At 44.6% G+C, this 23,580-nt stretch overlaps 1 protein-coding gene across 4 annotated transcripts in view; it reads right to left on the bottom strand.

Annotated features, from left to right (window-relative positions):
- Positions 1–23,580, bottom strand: part of LOC135391283 (microtubule-associated serine/threonine-protein kinase 3-like) — a 207,525-nt gene that overhangs the window by 120,615 nt on the left and 63,330 nt on the right. For 2 of the 4 annotated variants that reach the window (XM_064621483.1, XM_064621485.1), the window contains exon 1: positions 661–1,167. The exons of 1 other annotated variant lie outside the window; for it this stretch is intronic. In XM_064621483.1, coding sequence (XP_064477553.1) covers positions 661–789 — 129 coding nt within the window. In that variant the 5' untranslated portion in view covers positions 790–1,167. Of the gene's footprint in view, positions 1–660; positions 1,168–23,580 lie in introns of those variants that run through there. One more of the 4 variants, XM_064621484.1, reaches the window with a different exon arrangement.

The following is a 23,580-nucleotide window of genomic DNA, read 5'->3' as shown; positions in this document are numbered from 1 at the left end:
GGCTAGGAGCGTGTTATGCGGTAGAGTTCATTTCTAAGAGTGCGGGCGGCAAAAAATCACAGAATGGCCAAACTCTCCCCGAATGATCATGAGACTGATCCTGCTCTTAAAATCACGTGCATTCCACGCGGCTAGCACGGAATTTGTGTTTTATTTTATCGTAAATGGCGCATTATAACTTACGGACCTACATGAATTTATCGAACATACTTGCTCGAGAACAGCAGTGTGACGGAAATAAGTATTTAAATAAAAGTGATTCACATACTTCCACTTAGTAGTCATATTCCATCGAGATTAGCCATAGTACAAGACATGTATAATCGCTATGGCCGATAGGGGAAAAGGCTCGTTGGTGACGGCTCGAAGGTTGCGCTGAAGACTGGTAGGGTGCTGGTTCGAATCCTACCACTCTCCCTGCGCTCTCTGAAGTTTTCCCTTATTTTCCTGGCAGACGTTCCGTACGAACGTTGGCACAGTTCCTCCTGAAGTCGGCCCAGGACGCGTACTAACCCACCTATAGTACCCCGCTCTTTCCTGGTGTCCTTTCCATCCGTCCTATACATTGTGGGCCACTCATAGCTACAGTTGCTTCGCGGCGCGAACACTGAATATATATATTAAAAAAAATTGCAGTGCAAGGATAAGAGTGAGAGATACCTGCCACGTGGGAGGATCCGTGGGAGAGTCGACGCTCACGATGCGCACGCGCATGGTGATACCACGGCGCCGCATCACCACCGGCATGTCCTCTTCGTAGATGGTGCTCTCTTGCTGGACCTTGCTCATTTTGTCACTCCCTCACAACACACGTCATCGACGTCACATCCGTTTCTCACTTTGGCTGCTCGTCACTTATTTCACGCCATGTCCCCAAACATAACCTGACGAAGGAGGACACGCATATGGATCGGCAGAACTCACATTGCTGCCTCATCGCATGCAAGAAGGTATAGCTTCCTTACGGTGATTGTCAGAAAACAATCGCTATATCCGGGTCAGTGCCGGTTCGTGTGACCGCATCCCGCGTATACCGCGAGGCTCATTTGGGATATGTCGTTCAGCCGAAGAGGTGATTATGGTGACCTTTAGTAAAATCGGAAGGCGTTCATGACTATTTTAAAACATGATAAACCTATCGCCATCTTGCTTTGATATGACTGACATCACTTCGGTGATTTCTGATTTGACAGCATCTTCTGCCGTATCGTTTTCGCCGGTCGTTTCCTAATGAAGCGCTATAAATCGCAATAACACAGTGGAGCTTTATTTACAACTGAATACGGCAGGAAATCCCCTGCTCTCATTTCCCCCGCAAATATGATGAACTCGCAATAACAATACAATTGATATAAATTTTATATGCTTCAACGCAATAATGATTGCAAAAAGCGTACTAGCCTAACCTGCGTCCTCGCTTCACTATTTCGAGACGAAAACGTCGAAGTACCGAATTCTAGCAAAACAACAGTGTCGCTAACTTCCTAACATATACTTCAATCATAACTGCGTGTATGACTTGTAATATAGTACAAGTGGGACGTAGTGTCACGAAGGACTCACGTAATAGCCTTTCACAGGTCCAGACAGGCGACATATTGCCGACGTTGCAGCAAGAAGGCCTCCGCAGCAGATCATTCATTACACGTGGACAGCGAGACATCCTGATGTCGCGGTGCGGCTACCGTATAACCGCTTATAACGCACTTCGTGCAATGGCACCCTGATAAATGATCTATTATGTCCTGTAACGCTGAGAAATACGCCGTCTGTTACGGTTTACGGCTCGACGCTTTGCTTTGCTTCGGCTGAACGAGATCGCAAAGGGAGGCCTTCGTACAGTTTTATAAAGTGGTCGAAGCGGAATGTGACAAGCAACATGAGAAAACACCAGCTGAATGCATGCGTGCGTTTCAAAGTGTGATTCGCTACAGCTAGGCGTAGTGTTAGCCGGATATTTCGTCAACTGCAAAAGAATTACATCTCGAACGAATATCGAATTAAATAAGAACGTTTGACTTAGACATACGGTGAACTGCGAAAGGAAGTCTGCAGAATGTTTAGAGCGGACGGTTAGTTCGTTCCGAATTGTGTAGTTCGAAAGCACCCAATATCCAGCGAAACAGCACCGATGCCGCAACAAAATTTCGAAAGTATATAGCTTAAGAAATTTATAAACCGCAAAAGGGATTAGCACCTCAACTCCGATATATTTCTGCCTGCGATCTGTTTCACATACGAACAAAACGTACCTGATATGCTATCACGAAATACTGCCGCTACAAAACTGCGCCTCGCGCACCTAATTATATTAGAACGAATAGAGCTCATCCTCACGCAGTATCCAGCGAAGCACTATACCACTGTAACCACTATAAGTAAGCCGCTGGTGTGCTGTTCGTCGAGCCTCGCAGACCAAACAAAGTCAGATGGACTTTGGACGATTGGCAGACGATAAAGCTACAACGCTGCACAGTAGCTATTGGTTGCAACTTGAACCGATGTGTCACGAAGCGTCATACCACCAGTAACAGACACATATTCACAGGTAGATGATCAGCACACTCTTTTCCATGAGGCACAGCACTTCGCGCTGCAAGTAACCATTGCGAAAACCAATTGCGCGCAACTTGCCACCCACGCATAGAAAAGCAAACGACGGAAATTAATACCGCTTTTCCTGTGTGATTGTTGCAACAAACACTGTGCCAAACGGGGCACGAATCACGTTTTCTCGCGCGGTTGTTGGCATCATTGACGTGCAGGCACCAGAGAATGCGGCACAAATCGAAGCAGACGACGAGATTCACCAGTGTTGCGCTTTCCCTCCCTCCACCTTACTGAGCCCTTTCCCCTACGGTCAGCGCTAGTGGCGGCGAATGGCGGTCAAAGACCGAACCACTTGCGAAAAGCAGCGATCGCAACAAATGCGATGTGAGTCAAGGTTTCAAATGAATGTTGAACAGCTTTGCAATGGCAGGGAGCATTGCAGTGTCGGCAGGAATGCACGATTTCCACAAGCCAATAGCTATATGCGACCGCAAATCAAATCGTGCATCGACGTAAATAAGAGCCGTCTATGAATGAATAAATAAATGAATCATTCTATTCACATTGGTCGATACAATGTGAGAATGGCACAGCGTATGGCACAAAGCCGCTTGACAACGATGAGAAGAAATGCTTTGCAAATATTTCTGCATCATCCGATGTGAAGCCCGGAAAGTAACTTTACATGGGAAAAAAGTATACGTAGTACATCATACGTACGTACAGGTAAAACTTTCGTGACATAGACAACATAATATAGACTTATATGGGCGATATGTTTACTACTCGTTAAAAAAAATCATACGCGAATTTGTTTTGTGGTGGTTCTTGAATCTACGGGGCACTTGTTTAAGATTGCCAGGGTCTTACCTCCATGGTTTGTACCTGAAAATAGAACCTTTCAAATGTTTTTATGACGTACATTGACATCATATGAGGGGATAGTAAGAATAATTTTGATAGGTAACTACTGAGATTGAGATGAAATGCTACAATGTAATTTCCATTCACTAGCGACGGTGTACGAAGGGATTATAACATTGCGCATAATTCCATATGAACAGAACACGAACAAATACGACAAAATGTGCACCTGTTGAGCCCATTCACCCTCAAGTTTACACCTCACAACCAACAAAAAGACATTAAAATAAAGAAAAACTTCCTTCCCGGGGAACCAACTAATCCCTGCATCACGTGATCCCTCCATCAAAATCCCGATGGAAATATTCCAAAGTTTGCCAAGAATCCCCCGATTCAGGAGAAGATTTCAACCATGCATGAAGATGAATATAACGAAAAAAAAAAAAGAGAAGTTATTAAAGATCACAAATGCAAAGCCAGGTACGAAGAACGGGATCGATGGAGGGTTTCGCAATTAGAGGTCAGATGAGAGCTCGGATGTTTTACTTCGAGCAATAAACGAAAGCACGAGAATTCTGAATGAGATTGTCGGATATTAACGATATTGGATTATCATTAGGACGAAGGACAGGGAACGCGTAGGGAGGCACCAATTCTTTTTTTTTAACCCCCCCCCCCCTCCTCTTGTGCCGGCAACACGCCTGTGATTACTGTCTTCGTGCGATGAAAGGTGCTATGATCCGGAAAAGGCTTTGTATGGAATATGGGAGATTTATGCAGGCATATTGTTCTCGGTTTTCCCCTGGTAAGAGATTAAGAGATAGAGATAAGAGCTTTGTGCATCGCACGTTCCAGCCTTTGCGTATAGGTAAGGGATAGCGTTGGTGGTCCTGCGCACGCGCAAGACATAAAGGGAGCTTCACGCAGTGCGCGGAACCACCACGCTATCCCTTACGTATGCAAAGGCGATAGCGTATACGATGCACAAAGCTCTCTACACTTTCAAAAAGATAACTTCACCGCATAGCACAGTGAAGGCCAACCATTGCACAGGATGATACCGGTATCACTCCCGAATTTTTTGGAAAGCGCGGGGCGTACGCCTTTTTGGCACAAATAACATACTGCGTAAGTGTCACGGGGGGGGGGGGGGGGGTAATGGCACTGAGGGTCCGAAGTTGGGGAAGTCGGTACATGACAAGTTCACACCACCGCAGCCAGAAACATAGACAAAAGGCACACACAAAACAGGACGAACTGCAACTCACGACTACTTTACTGTTGAACACACATACACTCTTAAATACCAGAGCAGGCACCTGTTCCCCTATGTATCTGACCTATTTTTTTAGATAACAAAATTCCTCCTGTATGAGGGCGATAGAGGGAGCGCTGACACATTTTTCTCCTTTTTCCTCAATCAAGAATGCTTCGTATATCTCTCGATCCTGCTGTGATCGGAGATTAATTTCTATTGAAGTTTTATCAAAGGCAGGCGAGCATCCACATCTATCGCATCTATCCAATTTTTGGATTTGAAGCTAAGAGTGGGACACGACCATATTTGTTGGGCTTTCCACCCTAGATCAAAAAAGATGGTACTACCGTACGATTCGGCGCATTCCAAGATTGTTAAGAGGGCTATTGCCACTTCAGGCCTGGGGGCTGCCTTGGAGAAGTCCTGTCAACATACAATTCAGGGGAGTTTCGAGTCTCAGCTAGAAAAAATGCGGGTTGGGGGTTATCCCGAGGATCTACTCATCTCTGTGGCAGAGTGCCTTGTTCGGAAATGTAAGGGCTTACCGAAGCTTGGTGGGAGCCGGGTGGAGGGTAGACCGGTCTCAATTCCCTATTTTCACGGACTTGCACATAACATAAAGAAAGTAGGTGTCAGACATAATGTTCCTGTTGTGATCTCAGCCCCTTGCAAGTTGTATAGTCTTTGCCCTAAGGTGAACAACCGACAAAAAAGACATGTGTGTAACACCAAACACAAAAACAGATGGGTTGATTGCCGCCAGTGTGTGGTTTATTGTATTCCGCTATCCTGTGGAAGAGTGTACATCGGCCAGACGGGGAGGTGTATCAATACTAGGTTACGTGAGCACGCGACGTTGTTGAAAGGGATGCCACCGTCGGGCCACTTGGCATTCCACTGCGATAGATGTGGATGCTCGCCTGCCTTTGATAAAACTTCAATAGAAATTAATCTCCGATCACAGCAGGATCGAGAGATATACGAAGCATTCTTGATTGAGGAAAAAGGAGAAAAATGTGTCAGCGCTCCCTCTATCGCCCTCATACAGGAGGAATTTTGTTATCTAAAAAAATAGGTCAGATACATAGGGGAACAGGTGCCTGCTCTGGTATTTAAGAGTGTATGTGTGTTCAACAGTAAAGTAGTCGTGAGTTGCAGTTCGTCCTGTTTTGTGTGTGCCTTTTGTCTATGTTTCTGGCTGCGGTGGGGTAATGGCAGGATCGGCTCGCCGTTGCTGGCCACACAGAAGTGGGCGTCGTCACGACTATAGCCAAACAAAAAGAAAGAAAGACGGATGGAGGATAGAGGATGAAGGGTGGAGATGCGAAGAGGGTGCATAAGTGTCACAAAACGCGTACGCCTCCCGTTTTAACCAATCCAGGGGGCACAACGATGTCATTCGCGATGGTGGTTGGCGGACAGCCTACTTTGTGGTGAAGTGGTATGGTGGTGTGGTGAAGATATTAACTTTCGGCCGTCATCACTCCTTCATCTGTTATCACATCATCTCATCTCATCCTGGCTACAGTCGTGACGCAGCTCACATTCGTGAGGCCAATAACGGCAAGCCGGTTTTCGTCACCACCACCACCGGTTTATGAAGGCATTCCACGCCGAGACTGGTCAGGTACCCGGGTCCGAATCCTGAAGCGGCTGTGCTCTCTGGGTGTTTTCCCTGGGTTTTCCTCAGATGCCTTAAGACAAATGTCAACACAGTTGCCTGTGAAGTCGGCCCAGGACACAAGATCCCCTTTGGAATAATCGAGACGTTGCCCGCCCAAGCGTTGCCGACGGCAAGCGGTTCCATCGCCATCACCTGTCATCATCTAAGCGCTGCAGTCTCATTAAATACTATAGTCGTGTTCAACCTAAGAAGGAAAATAAATCTAGTCCGTCAGGTCTCAAAATATTACAGCGCCGCAGATAGGATGGTTGGACACAGAGAGGTCACGCTCCCCCCTCCGCGAGCTAATGTAATCTACCATACTCACTCTGCTTCCGTATTGACTGTTAAGACACTACTTGTAATGTTGCCGGTATTAACACACTATGTTGCGTGGTGGCGCTGCAGTTTTTCCCCTGGAGCGCTATTGCGTGTCCTTACTTCCAATGGCGTATGTAGTTGACTGGCTAGATTTCTTTTCCCTCTTAAGTTGAACACGACTATAAAAATAACTCAGATCTACCACCTGAGTCATACACTGTAAACTTTTTCACACCTTTAAAGGTGTGCGCTATGCACATTCAATCTGGTTGCGTAACATTGCATCTCCAGGATTATATTTTACAAAATTCGGAAAGCATTACTAAAGATCAAGTGCCAGTGCAAATCTCGCTTTCATTATGTCTTGGATATCGTAGCTACGAGCTAATGCATATATGCATCGCTATCGATAATCGAGCACGCGCAAGTGTCTACAATACTGTTGAACAATGTTGAGATGTTGCAAGACTGAATTTTTGGAGCACAGACAACACTCGAGTAAAGAAAATTTGTGCGAAACCGTGCTCCATTATGATGTTAGCGAAATTACACCTAAAAAGGCGTGCGCCACGCACGCTATTACACCTTTAAAGGTGTGAAAAGATTTAGAGTGTACGTATTTCAGGCAAAGCGAACAGTTCCTCGCGATGCTACGTGAATTTCGGCATCCGGACAAAATGTCCCCGGACAAAACGTCCCCGGACGAAATGTCCCCGGACAAATGGTCCCCGGACGAAACGTCCCCGGACAAAACGTCCCCGAAAATGTCCCCGGACAAAATGTCCCCAGATGCCGTCCGATTGCACAGCCGTTGATACCTAAAATGTGACAAATGTTATTCATGCTATTGTGTGCAGGGTTGATTGATTTAAATCAGCCAGATTTAAATCACCGATTTTAATCGCGATTTAAGTCATGAATATTAATCAAGATTTAAATCACCTCCCTTATGTTATGTTTGAATTCGAATAGTAAATTAAAACTGGAGACGCTGGGGAAGATGAGACTGAGCCTGGAAATGAACCACAGCCTGAAATATATTATACTTCAGTGACTTTCAGCGCAAACAGCGTCACGTGACCCCTTCAGTGGCTCTCCGGCACACTGGCAAACAATTTGGTTAGACATGGCGGGTGGTCATTCCACGAGCGTAGAACTTTTCCAGTTATTTCTTTTTCCTATTACTATTCGGTGTAATTCATAATATATAGTTTTCAAATAGATCTCCATTTGCATTAGCTAGTAACTGTTAGCCGCACTGTTAGAAGTCTAGACGCCCTTCTTTGTATGTGCTCAAAAGGTGCTTTCGCTATTACGAGGTGGCACACGGAAGCCATGAGGTGAAGATCTGTCTTAGAAGACAAAAATCAACTCAGTGATTTAATCAATATTCATCATATCTAAATGAAAAAAATCTGAATAATTTGATTTTTTAATCCGCCGAACAAGAAGGCAGTTGAGGACTGGCAGACGGCTGAGTGACGGCAGCTGGGGACATTTTGTCCGGGGCCTTTTCGGGGGACATTTTGTCCTACACCCGTGGATTTCAAAATGTATATGGGGAACCGCACGCGGGCTGGAGGAAGCTTGCGACATACTTGTCTGGAATCCACAGCTTGCGGTTTATCCGGCCTGGAATCTCCAGGCGTTGCAAGATTGTTTGTTTCGACTAATAAAAACGTACTAGGTAGCATGCCGAACGTGTTTATTAGTCGGAAGAAACATTCAGAAACAGCTGTCGGCTCCAGACAAGTAATGTCGCAAGTTGTACATGGCTGTCGACCTCTTTCTCGTGCCTCCAAGTAGCAGCTTAGATTAAACCTCGCTCTTTGTCCTTTCCATAATCCCGCGCGCTCTCCTCCCACAAACGGACGGCTCCCCCAAGAGTATTTGCGGGTCACTCGGGACCCGTTCTATCCTTCGTCAAAGTAATTGCGCGCTCGCAAAAATACCCACTCCGCTTTCCACCATAAATCAGAAGGCTGATGAAATATCGGTGAGGATTTTCGGAACGGTTCCGAAAAGTACTGGCCTGGTAAGATTGATCCGCGTGTGTTGCTTCAGAATTGGGCTCTCGAGGTTGGAACCGCTAGTTCGGTGAGGAAGCTTCTCAACTGCATCTGCTCTTGCCAGGGCTGATGATACTTTGTAAATGCTACTAAATCTAAATAACGTGTGGTCAGAATCTCACCGCATTTGTGTCACGTCTCACCCTGTATTTTCCAAAGATATAGTTTCTCTATATATGTAAGGCAGAAGTATCACATTAAAAAAACGATAAAAATAGTTCAGCGCAAACTTAAAGCTACACACACTCTAAGAAAAAAGGGTGTGAAAAAGTGGTAACTTCTATAGTTACCACCTAGGTCAACATACACTATTAAAAATGAACTTCACCACATAGCACGCTGCTAGCCAACCATCATCTCGAATGATATCGTTGTCCGCCTTGATTTGTTGGAAACGGGAGGCGTACGCCTATTTTGTGACACTTATGCTGTTCATAATTGTCACAGAAAGGCGTACGCCTTTCGTTTTCAACAAATCAGAGCAGATAACGATATCATTCGAGATGATGGTTGGCTAGGAGCGTGCTATGCGGTGAAGTTCATTTTTAAGAGTGTAGCGTCTGATGAAGGGTGTAAAAGGGTGGTAAAAGCAATTATCATATATCCAAATTGCTACAAAAAGGCGTACGCCCCCCTCGCTCACCGAATCAGAAGCGGTAACCCAATCATTCGTGGCAGAGAGTGAGGTAGCAGGTAGAACTTTGCAACCGTTTAGGCACAACATATGCTATTACCTCATGCTATGCTATTACATATGGCAGGAGCATGTCCTGCCCTCCGCGCATTTTTCCGATTGATTTGGTGCGCTTTTGAATACCCGAAACCTTGAAGCCTCAACTTCGGGACTTTTTTTGGGCAGTTCCATTTGCAATATCGAGTGGATTTCTTGGTGGATCTGACTAAGTTCGCTACGGGTTCTCAAATTCTGTAAAAAAAGAAAAAAACGCTAGGTTGACTTGGGAAATTTTGGAGTTCAGTTAAAGAAATTCAATTTATTTTAATTAAAATCAAATGAAAATATTTTTGCAAGATGGCAAATTCAGTTCTCGTCCAGTCTTCCGCAGTAGGCGCGCAACGGTTAGGCAGCCTTGGATTTCAAATGCAATCATGAAAAGCATTAAGCACAAGAATAATCTGTACAAGAAAACCCGGCTGAACCCCACGAATCGCGATCTCCGCGCCAGGTACACGAGATATAATAACATCTTAAGAGACATCCTTCGGCTTGCAAAGCGTAAATATGTCTCGTCCAGGCTGGAAAGCTCCTCTGGTGATTCCAAGGCTATTTGACGTACCATAAATAGCGTCCTGTCAAGGAATACAGAGAAAGCGGCAACTGGTGCGTGCCTACTCGCGCAGGATGGAGTTAAAACCAGCAGTCCAAAAGATATTGCAAACATATTTAATGATTACTTTTGCAACGTTGCTAGTGGTCTTAGTCCTCAGACCGATCCCCCTGCAGACGTCCCTCTTCCTATCTGTAACCCCACATCCTTCTTTTTGACACCTACAAGTTGTTATGAAGTGATGTCTATTATTGATGGTCTAAAGCCACTAACGTCGTCTGGACACGATGGCATATCTTCCACATTTCTCAAAAGGTTTCGTAACACCCTTTCTCAACCGCTAGCAGAATTGTTTAACGAACTTTTTCTGCACGGTATTTTTCCCGAAGAACTGAAGATAGCTAAAGTGTCACCCATTTATAAAAAAGGGAATCGATGTGACACTTCCAATTATCGTCCTATTTCCTTGCTTCCGACTGTTAGTAAGGTGCTGGAGAAGATAATTCTGCAACGCTTGGAGAGTTTTTTTGATTCAAATCAGTTGCTAAGTTCATCCCAGTATGGATTCCGGAAAAAGAAATCAACCACGCTAGCGTTAATTCATGCGACGAAAAAAATTAGAATGAATATCGAAGAAAAAATATTGTCTCTGGGCATTTTCGTTGATCTAACCAAGGCTTTCGATTTAATTAACCATAAAATTTTACTTCAGAAGCTAGACAGATACGGCATTAGAGGCACCCCTTTAAAATTAATAGAAAGCTTTTTGACCCATCGGAAACAGTATGTCATTCAGTGTGGCTGGAGTTCCGAACTCGGAACGCTTTCTATGGGTGTCCCCCAGGGTTCAATATTAGGTCCCTTCTTATTCCTCGTCTACATAAATGACCTGCCTGGCTTTCTTTCAACTACTTGTTTCCTATACGCAGACGACACCACTATTTTTGTTGAATCTAAAAACCTCACAACACTATTTTGTAAAGCGAGCTCTGTTCTCGATAAGTTTAACTTGTGGCTATCACATAACAAACTTGTTGCTAACTTCCAAAAAACGTCGTATATGGTATTCCGACCGTCTCAAAAGAGCCTGGATTTCACTAATTTGCAGCTTTCCTTCGGAGGGAATATCCTTTCTCGTGTTTCTGTCACCCGGTTTCTGGGCGTCTTTTTGCAGGAAAACTTATCCTGGCACCATCATATTAACCATGTGCGGAGTAAAATCTCCAGTGGATTGTATGCTCTAAGCAAACTCAGGAACCTAGTCCCAACTAACATACTTTTAACCATATACTACGGCCTGATTCATTCCCATATCAACTACGGCCTTGAAGTCTACGGCCTCACGTATAACTCTAATCTGAGCCCACTGCTTTTTGCCCAGAAGCGTGCGCTACGAATTATCCTTTCTGTCGGCCGTCTGGAGTCGGTGTCGTTCGCTTTTTCTCTTTTATCTGTACTTAATATTTTCGATCTCCGTGATTATAAAGTTGCCCTTCTTATGCATAACTTTTTCTACAGGTCTTTTGACAGACAACAACTTAACTTTCAAAATTTCGTTCCACCATATTCCCTACGGAACGTGTCGCATTCACTTCAATGTTCGGCCTTTCGCTCTAATTTCGGTCATTTCTCCCTTTCTTCTTTTGGAACTAGGTTGTGGAATGAACTCCCACATAACCTAAGGTCAACAACTAGTTTTCTCGCTTTCAAGCGCTCTTGCAAATTACACTTTCAACAGCGGCATTAATATCTTTATTTAGTTCAATGACATGTCCATTTCTTCATGTCCATTACTTCATTGTAGCAACGTACACCGTTTGTGCATATTATATGTATTGATGTGTATCATCTTGTATATTTCCTTGTTACATTATGTGCGGACTACTACCTTTGCATTACCTCTCCCTCATAAGATGTTTTTGAATAATATGTTTTCTTGCGGGACCGTTTAACAGGGTTTCCCCCTCACGGTCCATTATCTCAAGTGTGTTCCTGATTTTGTGTAGCACTAATAAACAAATTAAAAAAAAAGTTGCCACACAAGTGCCCTTTACCCCGTATTTTTCCGTCGCCCCGTTTTCTTATAAAGTCCGAATGACACGTTTTTTTGAAACACCCTGTATGACGTCATGGGATGCGAAATCTGCTCCCCGGAGGTCCATCGCAGTCTCCTCACCACAGCTGCTGGCGGATTTCAAACGTTGGACGAAGAGCGGAGACGCACGCCAACTCGGGAAGACGTCATCTACCCTTGGAGAATCCGAAACTATGTAGTTTTGCGGGTTCTTTGGAAAATTCCTGGAGGCGTTCACTGATGGCATTTATATTTTACTGAGACTTTTTACGAACCACCCAAACTTACTTCCATGATCTATGTAACTCAGTCACTTTAGAATTATTCGAGATCAATCACCCAGCTTAAAAAGGAAGCATCCGCATCGGTAAATACGAAATTTTTTGCAGCTAAAGCTAGAATCCCGCATAACACGTGGAAATAACTTTCCACTGAAGCGTTCCATCCGGTATTTCCTAGATGATATTTTTAAATGTTCCGTCATTATTTTGCGAATTTTTGGTGCGCCCTGTCCACTTGGCTTGAAATGCTGGGCACCTGAACAAAAATGAAATGGAATGAATGAATTACTTCGGTCTAAAAAAAAAAAAGCGGGGGCACTGTGCACATAAACACCCAACGTCAATGTCCAAGCACGAAGTTTCTAAATTATTAATTCGGTTTTTAAAAAAAGAATCAGCTCCAAACTGCACCCAGTACCTCGAATTATAATTGTCACGCGATCAATATCTACCGGATTTTCGCAATAACAATTTCGCGAGTTGAAAAACGTAAAAATATCGCTCAGAACTAAAGTAACTTTTTCTCGAAGAAACACGTATTTGACCACCCTACTTTGACAAAATTTAAATAACTAGTCGGTGAACGAATTGTTTAAATCGGTTGGCCAAATTCGGGAATGGAGGTTACGCGCCTGCAGAAAACAGGCGTGACGATGTTTGTTTCTCGGAAGCATCGCTCGTCCTCATGAATACCCTTCCGCGTTTTCAACAAAAGCGGCAAGACCGAACGTGAAGATAAGTGATGTTTTATTAACTGCAGCTGAGCTACATCAGAGCCTTCTTTATGTCTTGTAATACCCTGTTGTGTATAGAGAAAGCCGCCCTCCGGAACACGTCTGCCTTTGAGAAGACGACACACGAAAATCCTTCCGTGGACCGGAGAAAGCACATTATTCGGAACGCCCACGTATTTGATGAGGTCCTCGTAATGAATATTAACCGGCATATATCACCCATTGATGGAGGGAGCTGAATTAAGTGACACCTGCTAAGCCTGATAACGTCTGTTTACTGGTATAGCACAATGAGACCGCTGTACTTGTATAACGTGATCCGGCTTTGTTATTGACGCAGGAATAAAAGCCCGTTACGCATACGCCCTTGAAGAGGGATGAATACATGAAGCCCTGCCTGCGACAGATACGCTAATGTTGAGTTAAGCAAAAGGAAAACATGTTGGTTCACCAGGTGGAGATACGTCTCAGGGTAGGAGCGACCCACATTTGGCGGGAAAACTTTTGTTGGAAATTCTGTCCCTATACTGCAATATAAATAGGGTTTTTCGTTTTCGAGTTAAACCCGATTTTTCACGATAGTTCCCCCCCCCCCCCCCCGAACAAGTTTTCGAGAATTCGGGTAAAACCCGACATCTACCCGAAATCCTCGCGGTCCTTCACCTAAACCGTCCTACCGTGGGAAAAGTGAATCATATTATCAGCAAAGAGAGCTATTTGTAAAAAAAAACCCGAGACTAGGGAACACGAAGGGACAGACACAACACGAACACGTCTGTCCCTTCGTGTTCCCTAGTCTCGGGGTTTTTTACATTATGCATCATCTTCACCAGCTCGCTTGCTTCCTAGCCATTTTTTCAGAGCTATTTGTGACAACCCATTTGTCCTCCTTTTATATAATCCCCTCCTGCAGGAGTGAAAGACTAGCTCTTGTGGAGCTCGGGCAAGTATTTGAATACCACAGTCATTCAGTGCCCCAGTTCCGAGCGGAAATATAAAGATTCTTGTTTCTCGGTAGCAGCTCATATCCTCCAAACGCCCATTTCCACCGACGTCCCAAATCAACCAAAAGCTCATTTCTTCCGAAAAAATATTCGGAGGTTCTGGGCTTTCGGTTGATCTGGGCACGCGGGTGGCACTGACCCATATCCCCCAAATGCTCTTTTCATCCGAGCGCCCAGAATCACCGAAAGCGGGATACTTCAAAAGACACGCTTCCCCCGTTTAACAGGGAGAGGAGGAAGGGTGAGCGGTTCCCGAGTATGCGGGAATCCAATGTACGGCTGGAAGCAGAGTTAACTGGAACGCCACTTCGACTGGCGGTGTGTACAAATGAGATCGCTTTCAAGAAGTGATCTGAACGGAGAGATATTCCGAAAATGAAGTTTATTGGTATTCATGTTGCTGACGGGAGAAGCACTATCTTCGGAAGGTCATGGAGGTCCGCGTCATGAGTAACGAAAAAAGAGCATGGTGGGAGTGGTATGTTCTGTGGCTGGAACATATAGCGGGGCGGTGGAAAACACAAACCTCAGCGCCTTCTGAGGAGATTGACAGTTCAGACGATATGTTGGTTTCATGTATTCATACTGTTTGCAAGCCCTTTCCAGGGGTTGTTTCAGCCGGTGAATAGCGTGTTTTCTGAACGTCTGAACTCCGGACTGTATTAACAGAAAGCATAAAGAAAAAGTAAAGGAGAGGGTTCTTTTTGTAACCTTTTTCGAGACCTGTGCCGTGGGCGCTTTGTTACTATTCGCTTTTCAGTATGATGACCTACACAGTGCCTGGACCCCGGCCACTCACATGGAAAATATATCTCTGCACGGATCGGATCACTTCTTGAACGCGATCGACATCAATAATACCTTTCCTTGCCAAACTTCACTTCTGAGTCAGTTGTAGGATTGGATTCCTCCACACCCAAGAACCGCTCACCTTTCCTCCTCTCCCTGACAAACAGAGGAATCGTGTCCTTTCAAGTATCCCGCTTTCGGTGGTTCTGGGCGCTCGGATGAAAAAAGCATATGGGAGATATGGGTCACTACCACCCGCGTGCCCAGATCAACCGAAAGCTCAGAACCTCCGAACATTTTTTTTCGGATGAAACGAAACCCGAAAACGAAGAACCCTACATATAAAGTGTCTGACAGAACAGAAAGATCCAGATGTGACGTCACACACAGGCAGGAATTGTCCCTTTCGATCAATTGTCAATTGTCCCTTCGCCGCATGAACACATTGAATGGCGATGTCTTCTGCTTCAGCCAACCGCCGCAGACGACTTCAAACAGAAGCTTTCTGTGGCTACCACTGGCTGCCCATGCGGCCCATGGCGACTACTCTCCATAACTACGTCTTGTTTACATTTGGTAGCGTGAGCTCTATGGTGGCGCTGCTTTCAGCGCCCACTGCAGTGACGCTTGCCTCGAAGTAGACCTCCGTTGCTATCCAGGTTGGAGTAAGACGAAAATAGTGAAGTGCCTCTCGCGCTATATAGTGCAACACTTTCTATGCGAAAAAAGTCGTAATCGACCCCTCTTCCACCCTTCTTTGTTTCCCGGACAGACAAAGACACGACGTCGTCTGCATCTGTCGGCCGCCGCAGACGATTTGAAACACAGAAAGCCCGTGGCTACGGGTGGCTGCTTATGCGGCTGATGGTGGCTTGTCTCCATGGTTACTGCCGCAGAAAGCATGGCTGTCATTGGCAGTCTCCCAATGACTCCGGCACGCCGGTTAGCGACAGGTGTGGCGATCTATACAACACGTGTATAGAATAAAACCCGTTGTGAAAGCAGTCCATCGAAATCATCGCCACGTACGTTCCAATCACAAAACACGCCGGGAAATGTGCAAGCTTGTCGAAGGAAAATAGCAAGCACGGAGATATGCAGCGGCGTCACCCCCCATGATAGATCCTTTCCATAGATGGGGAAGTTACTTTTATTTTGTAGTGCACTACCGTTACTCACTACTTTTTGAAAAAGTAACGCGTTACGTTATTCGTTACTGTTGCGATAGTAGGTAACGCGTTACTAACGCCGTTACTTCTGATAAGTAATGCCGTTACTATTGCATTACTTCGCTAGTTGTCCTTATAATATGTACCATTTTCGGTTGAGTCACACAAGTGCGTTCCGCAGATCAATACACGCAATGTTGTGCACAAACAAGGGTCACGCATGAACAAAACTTACATGTATGATTTATTGCAACGCAGAAGTAGTTGACGCTCAAAATTTTCATCTGTGTGGCTGAGCAGACTCCTAATGACACGTGCGTGTCAAGGTTGATAGAGACGGTGACCTTTTATCTCACACAGTATAAATCCAAACAGCGAATCCCTTGGTACTTTGTTACTTGTTCAGACGCTTTTACCCCATTCGTCCGAAAAATACCAAAGGGAGTGAAAAATAGAGGTGGTAAACAAAGGTGACATCTCAACCAGGGTAGGTCCATAGTTCTTTTGCGTTCTTCGCGGGTGCCGATGTGACCTTCTTGTCATTGTTGAAGATGAATAGAAAAAATCGGAGATTTTCCCGGAGTCTACAGGCACGGTCCTCGCTCAAGCTTTCAAGTTTAGACGATGAAGCAATGTTCCCAAACACGCAGTAACGCGTAACGCCGTTACGCGTTAGTTAGTAAAAATGTAATGACGTTACGTTACTCATTACTTTTCTCCCAAATGTAATGCGTTACCATATTTCACTACTCGAATGTAACGCGTTACCGGTAACGCACTACTTTGTAACGCGTTACTCCCCACCTATGATTATTCCTTTCCCACACCTGACGGTACGCGATAAATAACAATACCATCCCACAGGAAGAGAAAAGGAAAAAAAATCGCGCGGTCGCAGAGAGCTCCTTATGTCACCGCACAGAAAGACAGGTACTGGTGCGGCGCGTCACCCCCCCTTCCCCGGACACCACTAGTGACGCCACTGCGGATATGACACAATGGGAGACAACGTACCAGATAACCGTTGTCTACTGTGATATTCAAACAAAACCATACAACGTATTCAATTGTGGAAATAAACATTTTTCTTTAGTAGAATAGAGAGGAAACGCAACAGAACCCGTCTATATACCAAGACCTTCGATCTGAGCTCTACCTCCAAAAAACAACGACAAACGGTTTACGTGTTCCTAGGCAAGATACACTCAGCTTCACCGAATCGAAGAAAATTATGAAGACAGAGTCAAAGCAACGGTGTGGACGACGGTTTTTCGCGTCAGTATGAAGACAGAGCTTACGAAAAAAGAAAAATAAAAAGCTAAAAAAACAAGGGAGTTGATAGATAGAATTACATTGGACTCCGAAATTTTCAGCCCGATCGTGAAAACTGCAAACGCAACCGGCTGAAAAGTCCCTTCGGCTCGAAATCGGATTCTCAAGGCGAGTATACTTTTCCGTCATTCTTGTTTTATATTTTTGCGAAAGGGGCAGGGCTTATAAAACTAGGCTAAGAAGGCTAGGCCAATGCTGACTCTTTTAACTGTCCTTAAAGCACGGTCCCACAAACTCAGTATTTGGGCCTCACGATTCCAGAAGAAACGACGATATGCGAAGATCGTGCCACTTATTTTTGTGCGGGCTCAGCCGCTCAGATAACTTCATGCACTGGAGAAACTTCTCAAAGAACACCCGCGGCAATGGTTGCGCGTGCGCTAATGCAACATCATCCAGACTTGTGCGTAACGCGTTACTAGTAATTACGTTACTTGTAATCAATTACATTTTTGAGTAATTTTTTGAGTAATCAGTTACTTTACTGTCAAAGTAATTTTTCGAGTAATCAATTACTTTTCGGAGTAATCGATTACTCAGTAATTGATTACTTTTCCGGCAGAGATTAACTTATCCTTCAGGTGTTCTGCCCCAGGTCAATCCCCCCGTGCTGTCAGCCAGCCTTTGTTGGGCCGTTGTATTATAGGAAGCGGTAGTCATTATAATAAAGTTCTGGAATTTCAGGGGCACTCTCCCTAATCTCTTTCTACACCTGTGTGGTTATACCTAGAGTCACTAAATAAGTGACTCTAGTGGAGCTTATTTAGTGACTCTAGTGGTACCTGAAGCTTTGGAAGTTTAGTGAGTCATGGGGAAGTTCCACGCAATGTTCTTCCACAATCGGGTCAACGTCTTCCCGTGCGATGAATACAGTAGACGTACAGATCTACTTGTCCTAGGCGTTTTTCTTTCTTTTTTTTTTTTTTGTAATCTCATCTGTACTGCTTTTGGGCCTTTTTTTTTTTCTTTTCTTTTCTGGGGCACACAAAGATGGGTACAATTTGCGTGAATGCAGAGTAACGACTGGAGTAACGCGTTACTTTTCTACTCATTACTCAATTACATTTGGAGTCGAGTAATTGGTAACGGTAATCAATTACTTTTTCCGTACAAGTAATGGTAACGGTAATCAATTACTTTTTTCGAGTAACGGGCACAAGTCTGATTCCGTAATGAGCCTGGAACCTCCATCATTTGATGCACATTTCGAGAACTTAATTATAAGAGTAATAACAGTGAGTGCAGAATGAAGATTTAGCGAACGAAAAGTCTTCATGGAGCTTTCGGAAATGCAAACGGTAAAATGACAAAAGCGTTGCACGCGCCAAAACGTTGGTAGAGCAGCTACTGAAATGTCGATTAGTTAATGAGGACTCCAGTCAGCTAACGTAATCATTAAGATCCAGGCACAAACCGCTTTCGTACGTAAAAAATAAGTCATCCCCCTTTCGATTTGTCCGGTTATGCTACTCATTGATAACTAGTGCGTCCATGTACAAAATAGAGCAGAGATGTGAATAAAGTTGCTAAATCGACGAATTGCATTGTGCAATTTCGCACATTTGACGATGGAGCCTAGTTTGGGATTACATGCACAATGTGACAGCGGATTAAAAACAACAAACAAAAACACCCAGTATAACACCATCATCCCGAAAGTCGCGCATGCAAAGCACGTTCACTGGGCGCATCAAAAGCGATAGAAATGAACTACAACTTTTTTTCAGCCTCCATAATGAAACCCTGAGATTGGGGAAAAGAACCAAACACGACAAAACCTCGAAATCTCTCTCTCCAATCTCAGGACGTAATTATGGATATACGTAACCACCAGCTCGCCTGTGTCCTTGCCGTATCGTCTTTTTTTTTTTTTTTCATCAATCCGTATATTTTTGTTTGGCAGTGCATTCCCCGAACTACATCATTGAATCACTTTTCGCCGACTAGAGCGGAAAAATAAAAATCGGCATTACAAGTGATAGGAATCTGCACGGTTTGAAATTCCCGCGCAGGAAGACGTATGAGTGACGTCACTGTGACGACATGACAGAGAGAGACTAGAGCGGAAAAATTAAAAATCGGCATTACAAGTGATAGGAATCTGCACGGTTTGAAATTCCCGCGCAGGAAGACGTATGAGTGACGTCACTGTGACGACATGACACAATGAGTGAATTTAGAGTGTGATAGGGCAGATAGGTCCTCTGTGACGCCCCGAGGAAGCTCCCTTGGCTCTCACGCCAAAATACGCGTAACACGTCGATTTCTTGCGGAACGGCTCGCACGAGAGCTATCTGGAGCCAAACGTTCCTGACGGAGATATTTACGGTAAATGTATTAATTTTCGCGGATTTATTATACGCAGTGCTTATTCTGTCGACCAGACCACAGGATAGGAGGGGACTTTATTCTGTGGACCAGACCACAGGACGGGGGTGGACTTTATTCTGTGGACCAGACCACGGGATAAGCGTCCGGTTTATTCTGTGGACCAGTCCGACCGAATCACAAGATTAGTGATGAAGAGAAAGTCACTGAAAAGGTTAGCCAGCTGTAGGGATCGAACCCACATCTTCTGGATTGCCGGTCCACGGCTCTACCAATTGAGCTAAGCTAACACGCCTCTCCAGCGACTTTCGGGGTGCGTCAGATTAGTGGTTGCAAAATTAGTGATGGTCATGCAACAGTGGTGTGGTGTAGCGGTTAGCATCCCCGGCTGGTAATCAGAAAGTGTGGGTTCGATTCCAGGTGGAGTCGTCTTTTTTTTTCTCTCTCTATCTCTCTCTCTCACTCCGCGTGCCCTTTTATCTCAGACGCAAGATTTGAGTGTTTTTTTTTTTTTTTTTTTGGCTACGCGTTACAGTGAATGCGGACGATATCGTGTGGGAATGTTTGGGCGACGACGGCTAGAACACAGAAAAGGAACAAGTGCTGAATTTTTGCTACAAATTAGGTTAGGTTAGGGCCACAACGCCTTTTTTACGTTCTACAATTAGGTTAGGTATGGTTTGGTTAGGTTAAGTTAGATTAAGTATGGCATAGCATTTTTCTACACTGCGGCGGACGCCGCATGGACTGGTCCACAGCGACGACGGCTAGCACACACACAGAAAAAGAAAAAAGTGCCGAATTTTTGTTAAAAATTAGGTTAGGTTAGGGCCACAACGCCTTTCTTACGTTCTAGAATTAGGTTAGGTATGGTTAGGTTAGATTAAGTATGGCATGGCATTTCTTCACACTTCAGGCGGACGCCGCATGGACTGGTCCACAAAATAAAATAAACACCTATCCTGTGGTCTGGTCCACAGAATAAAGCCCGCTCCTATCCTGTGGTCTGGTCCACAGAATAAGCACTGCGTTTATTATATGTATTAATTTTCGCGACCGCTAAAAAATCACGAAAAATTGCACTCGCGAACGCAGCTTGACGTTTATCCCGCGAAAGGAAACAGCCCTGGAATCGCGAAATTAAAAACTCGCAAATAACTGAATGCGCGATTCGCGAAAATCAACACACTGATAGCGGAACCCACAGGCGGCAGACAATTCTCACGGCGGTGCTGCCATCCCATGCCCGTGAAAACAATGCTCATCACACGAGCTTCACAAAACTCCGTCGTGGCGGCGCCACCGACTCAGAAAGCACACCGGGAGTGAGGAGGAGCAGGATGGGGAAGGCAGTATTGACTTCGCTTGTTGCCGTTCATTGGCTTCCTGCCACCAAAGTGCATGTGCAGGAAGTAATTAAATTTCTGGCCGCATAAAAGACCGTTCGGCGGTCGAACTCTTGGACTGCAAACACGGAGAGCTCCGAGATAGCTTTGAAAGGCGTCAAGGTGCGACAGGAAGGACCGTGTTGCCAATAGAAATCCCTGTTGAATCGATAGAACCTGTCTCTTTATATAAAAAATATATAAAAAATGACACGTTCGAAAGCAGACGACACACATTGGAAAGTAACCGTTCTGAGGCTGGAACACACAAACAGACAAAACACATCTTGTTGTGCCTTTTGCAAGGTATGTAATTATTCCTGAAACAGATGTAAAGTTTACCCGTGGACAACTACCGTAAGCATTGATACTGAATACATACGTTAATGAGAAATTTGCGGAGTAAAATTATACACCGCACGATTTTCGGGTGCTGACAACGGGACCGCTTTTCGGCACAGCTGACAACCTGCAAGAGAGCTGGTTCGAGCAAATGCTTTACCCAACTAATAACTTAACCACTTCTCGCCTTGCAACTGACACTTGTCTGAAATGGCAGGCTGACACTGGTGCCGCCGATCGATCATGTCCATGTACTGCAATGAGCGGTTATACAGGGTCTAGCTCCCGTGTGAACACTTACGCTAGAATTCCAACCTATGCTCATTTTCAGCACGAGTTTATACCCTGAACTGACTTTGCGGGCGCATTATCTTGATGACACAAGGACGGGGCTAGACCCTAGAATCTCAACCACCGTGTCTACGACAGCTCGCATAGTCAAGACCCTCATAGATATGAACAAGAGCTCCTTAAAGGGAATACACACCGGCCAGAAGTGGCTATCACAGCCTAGACACCACGCCACATACTTTTCGCCGATTCGAGCCACTCCAAGTCGCTCTTTTTCTTCTCATCGACGTCGCAGACACGGGTTAACGCGTGCGTCATTTAGCCTTGCTCCGTTTGTCGCGGAAACGTTATCGCTCCTTTATCAAACAGGAGCGATGCAAGGTACTTAGAGTGGTACGACAGACATCACGAAATATGTGGAAAACGAAAGAAAAAAAAAAGTCAATATACACCACACGATAATTGGAAACCAACACAGATACGTTTGCAATTTCACCTTACTGTCAGCAAGGATCTGTGAGAACCGCAGCGAACTACACAAAAAAGTCCACACTGGTAGCATTGAAAAGATACCAATTTGGGCTCTAAGATTTATATTTTCTGGGTGTATAATAAACGGAACTAGATACGTGAGAAAAGGAGATCGATATGTATACATAGATCGACAGATAAAAAAAAATGTTTTAAAAGATTATAAAAGGATAAAATATTTTTATGAAAAAATAGGTAAAAATTTATAGCAGGTCAGGTGGGCATTGATGCAGAATGTTATATATGGAACAGAAGTTACATGGATTATTATTGCGGCGAGTACACGCTACTTTTTTTTTATTCTTCGTGTCAGCGCCGCGAAGCAAATGTGGCTATGATCGAGCGGCTTACAGACGTGGGCGGACAGAAAGGGGACAGCAGGAAGGAGTGAGGGAAAGGGGAGTGGTATGACCGACTTCAACGGGAAGTGTGCCGGAAAACCCAGGGAAAATCTACGACAGCACACCTGGTGGTAGGATTCGAACCCACCACCTCCCAGTCTTCAGCACGACCTTGGCTGCCACCAATGAGCGGGTGCTTTTACCCGTTCGGCCATATCACTGCAGTGATATGGCCGAATTTATTGTTTATTTTTAATTTTTTAAGTTAATCATAATTGATGTTTTTATTTATTGTTTATTAATTTATTTTGTGCTGGGAAGGGGGAAACCACGGTTTCCCTTTCCAGAACAAAATAAATGCCTTCAGGTTTAATGAATTTTTATTTTATTTTATTTTTGTAAAAGCGCTAGAGGACTGGAGTGCCGTATCTGCTTGTGATGCTCCCATTTTTATGTATATAAGCGCCAGAAGACGTGAGCTTGTGCGAGAATCATACTTGTATTTTGTGTGTGTGTGTTTAATATTCGAATTTGTGCTATACAGAAGCGAGTAATTCTGTATTCGAGTCTAATTCCGAGTCGAATATGGATTTCTGAATTCGAATCTCGAACCCAATCGACCAGTTCTGAACTACAGTTCGCCTATGCATGCTGTATGTGTGTTTATGTCCTTATGTATTCGATTGGTCCCTCTTCGTATTCGATTCGTGTAGGTACATCTATGTATGTGCGTGTATCTATTCGCTTCGTGTTCGTTGCGGTTTCAAAATAATTTTCCGCACATTCCTAGTCATTACCCCCCACCCCCCCCCCCCCCCGCGCGCGCCCTGTTACGGCCCGACAGGGCTCACGGTATTACTAAATGATAATTGATAGTTAAAGAGCGCGTGTGGCATGTGAATTGTGTTCACAGAATATAACAGAGTCACTACCTAAGAAAATGTTACGAAACGTCGCCCCTTCTTTCG

This window comes from Ornithodoros turicata, chromosome 4 (assembly GCF_037126465.1).
Source record: "Ornithodoros turicata isolate Travis chromosome 4, ASM3712646v1, whole genome shotgun sequence".
Taxonomy (NCBI): Eukaryota; Metazoa; Arthropoda; class Arachnida; order Ixodida; family Argasidae; genus Ornithodoros; species Ornithodoros turicata.
This window is presented reverse-complemented; position numbering and strand designations above follow the sequence as displayed.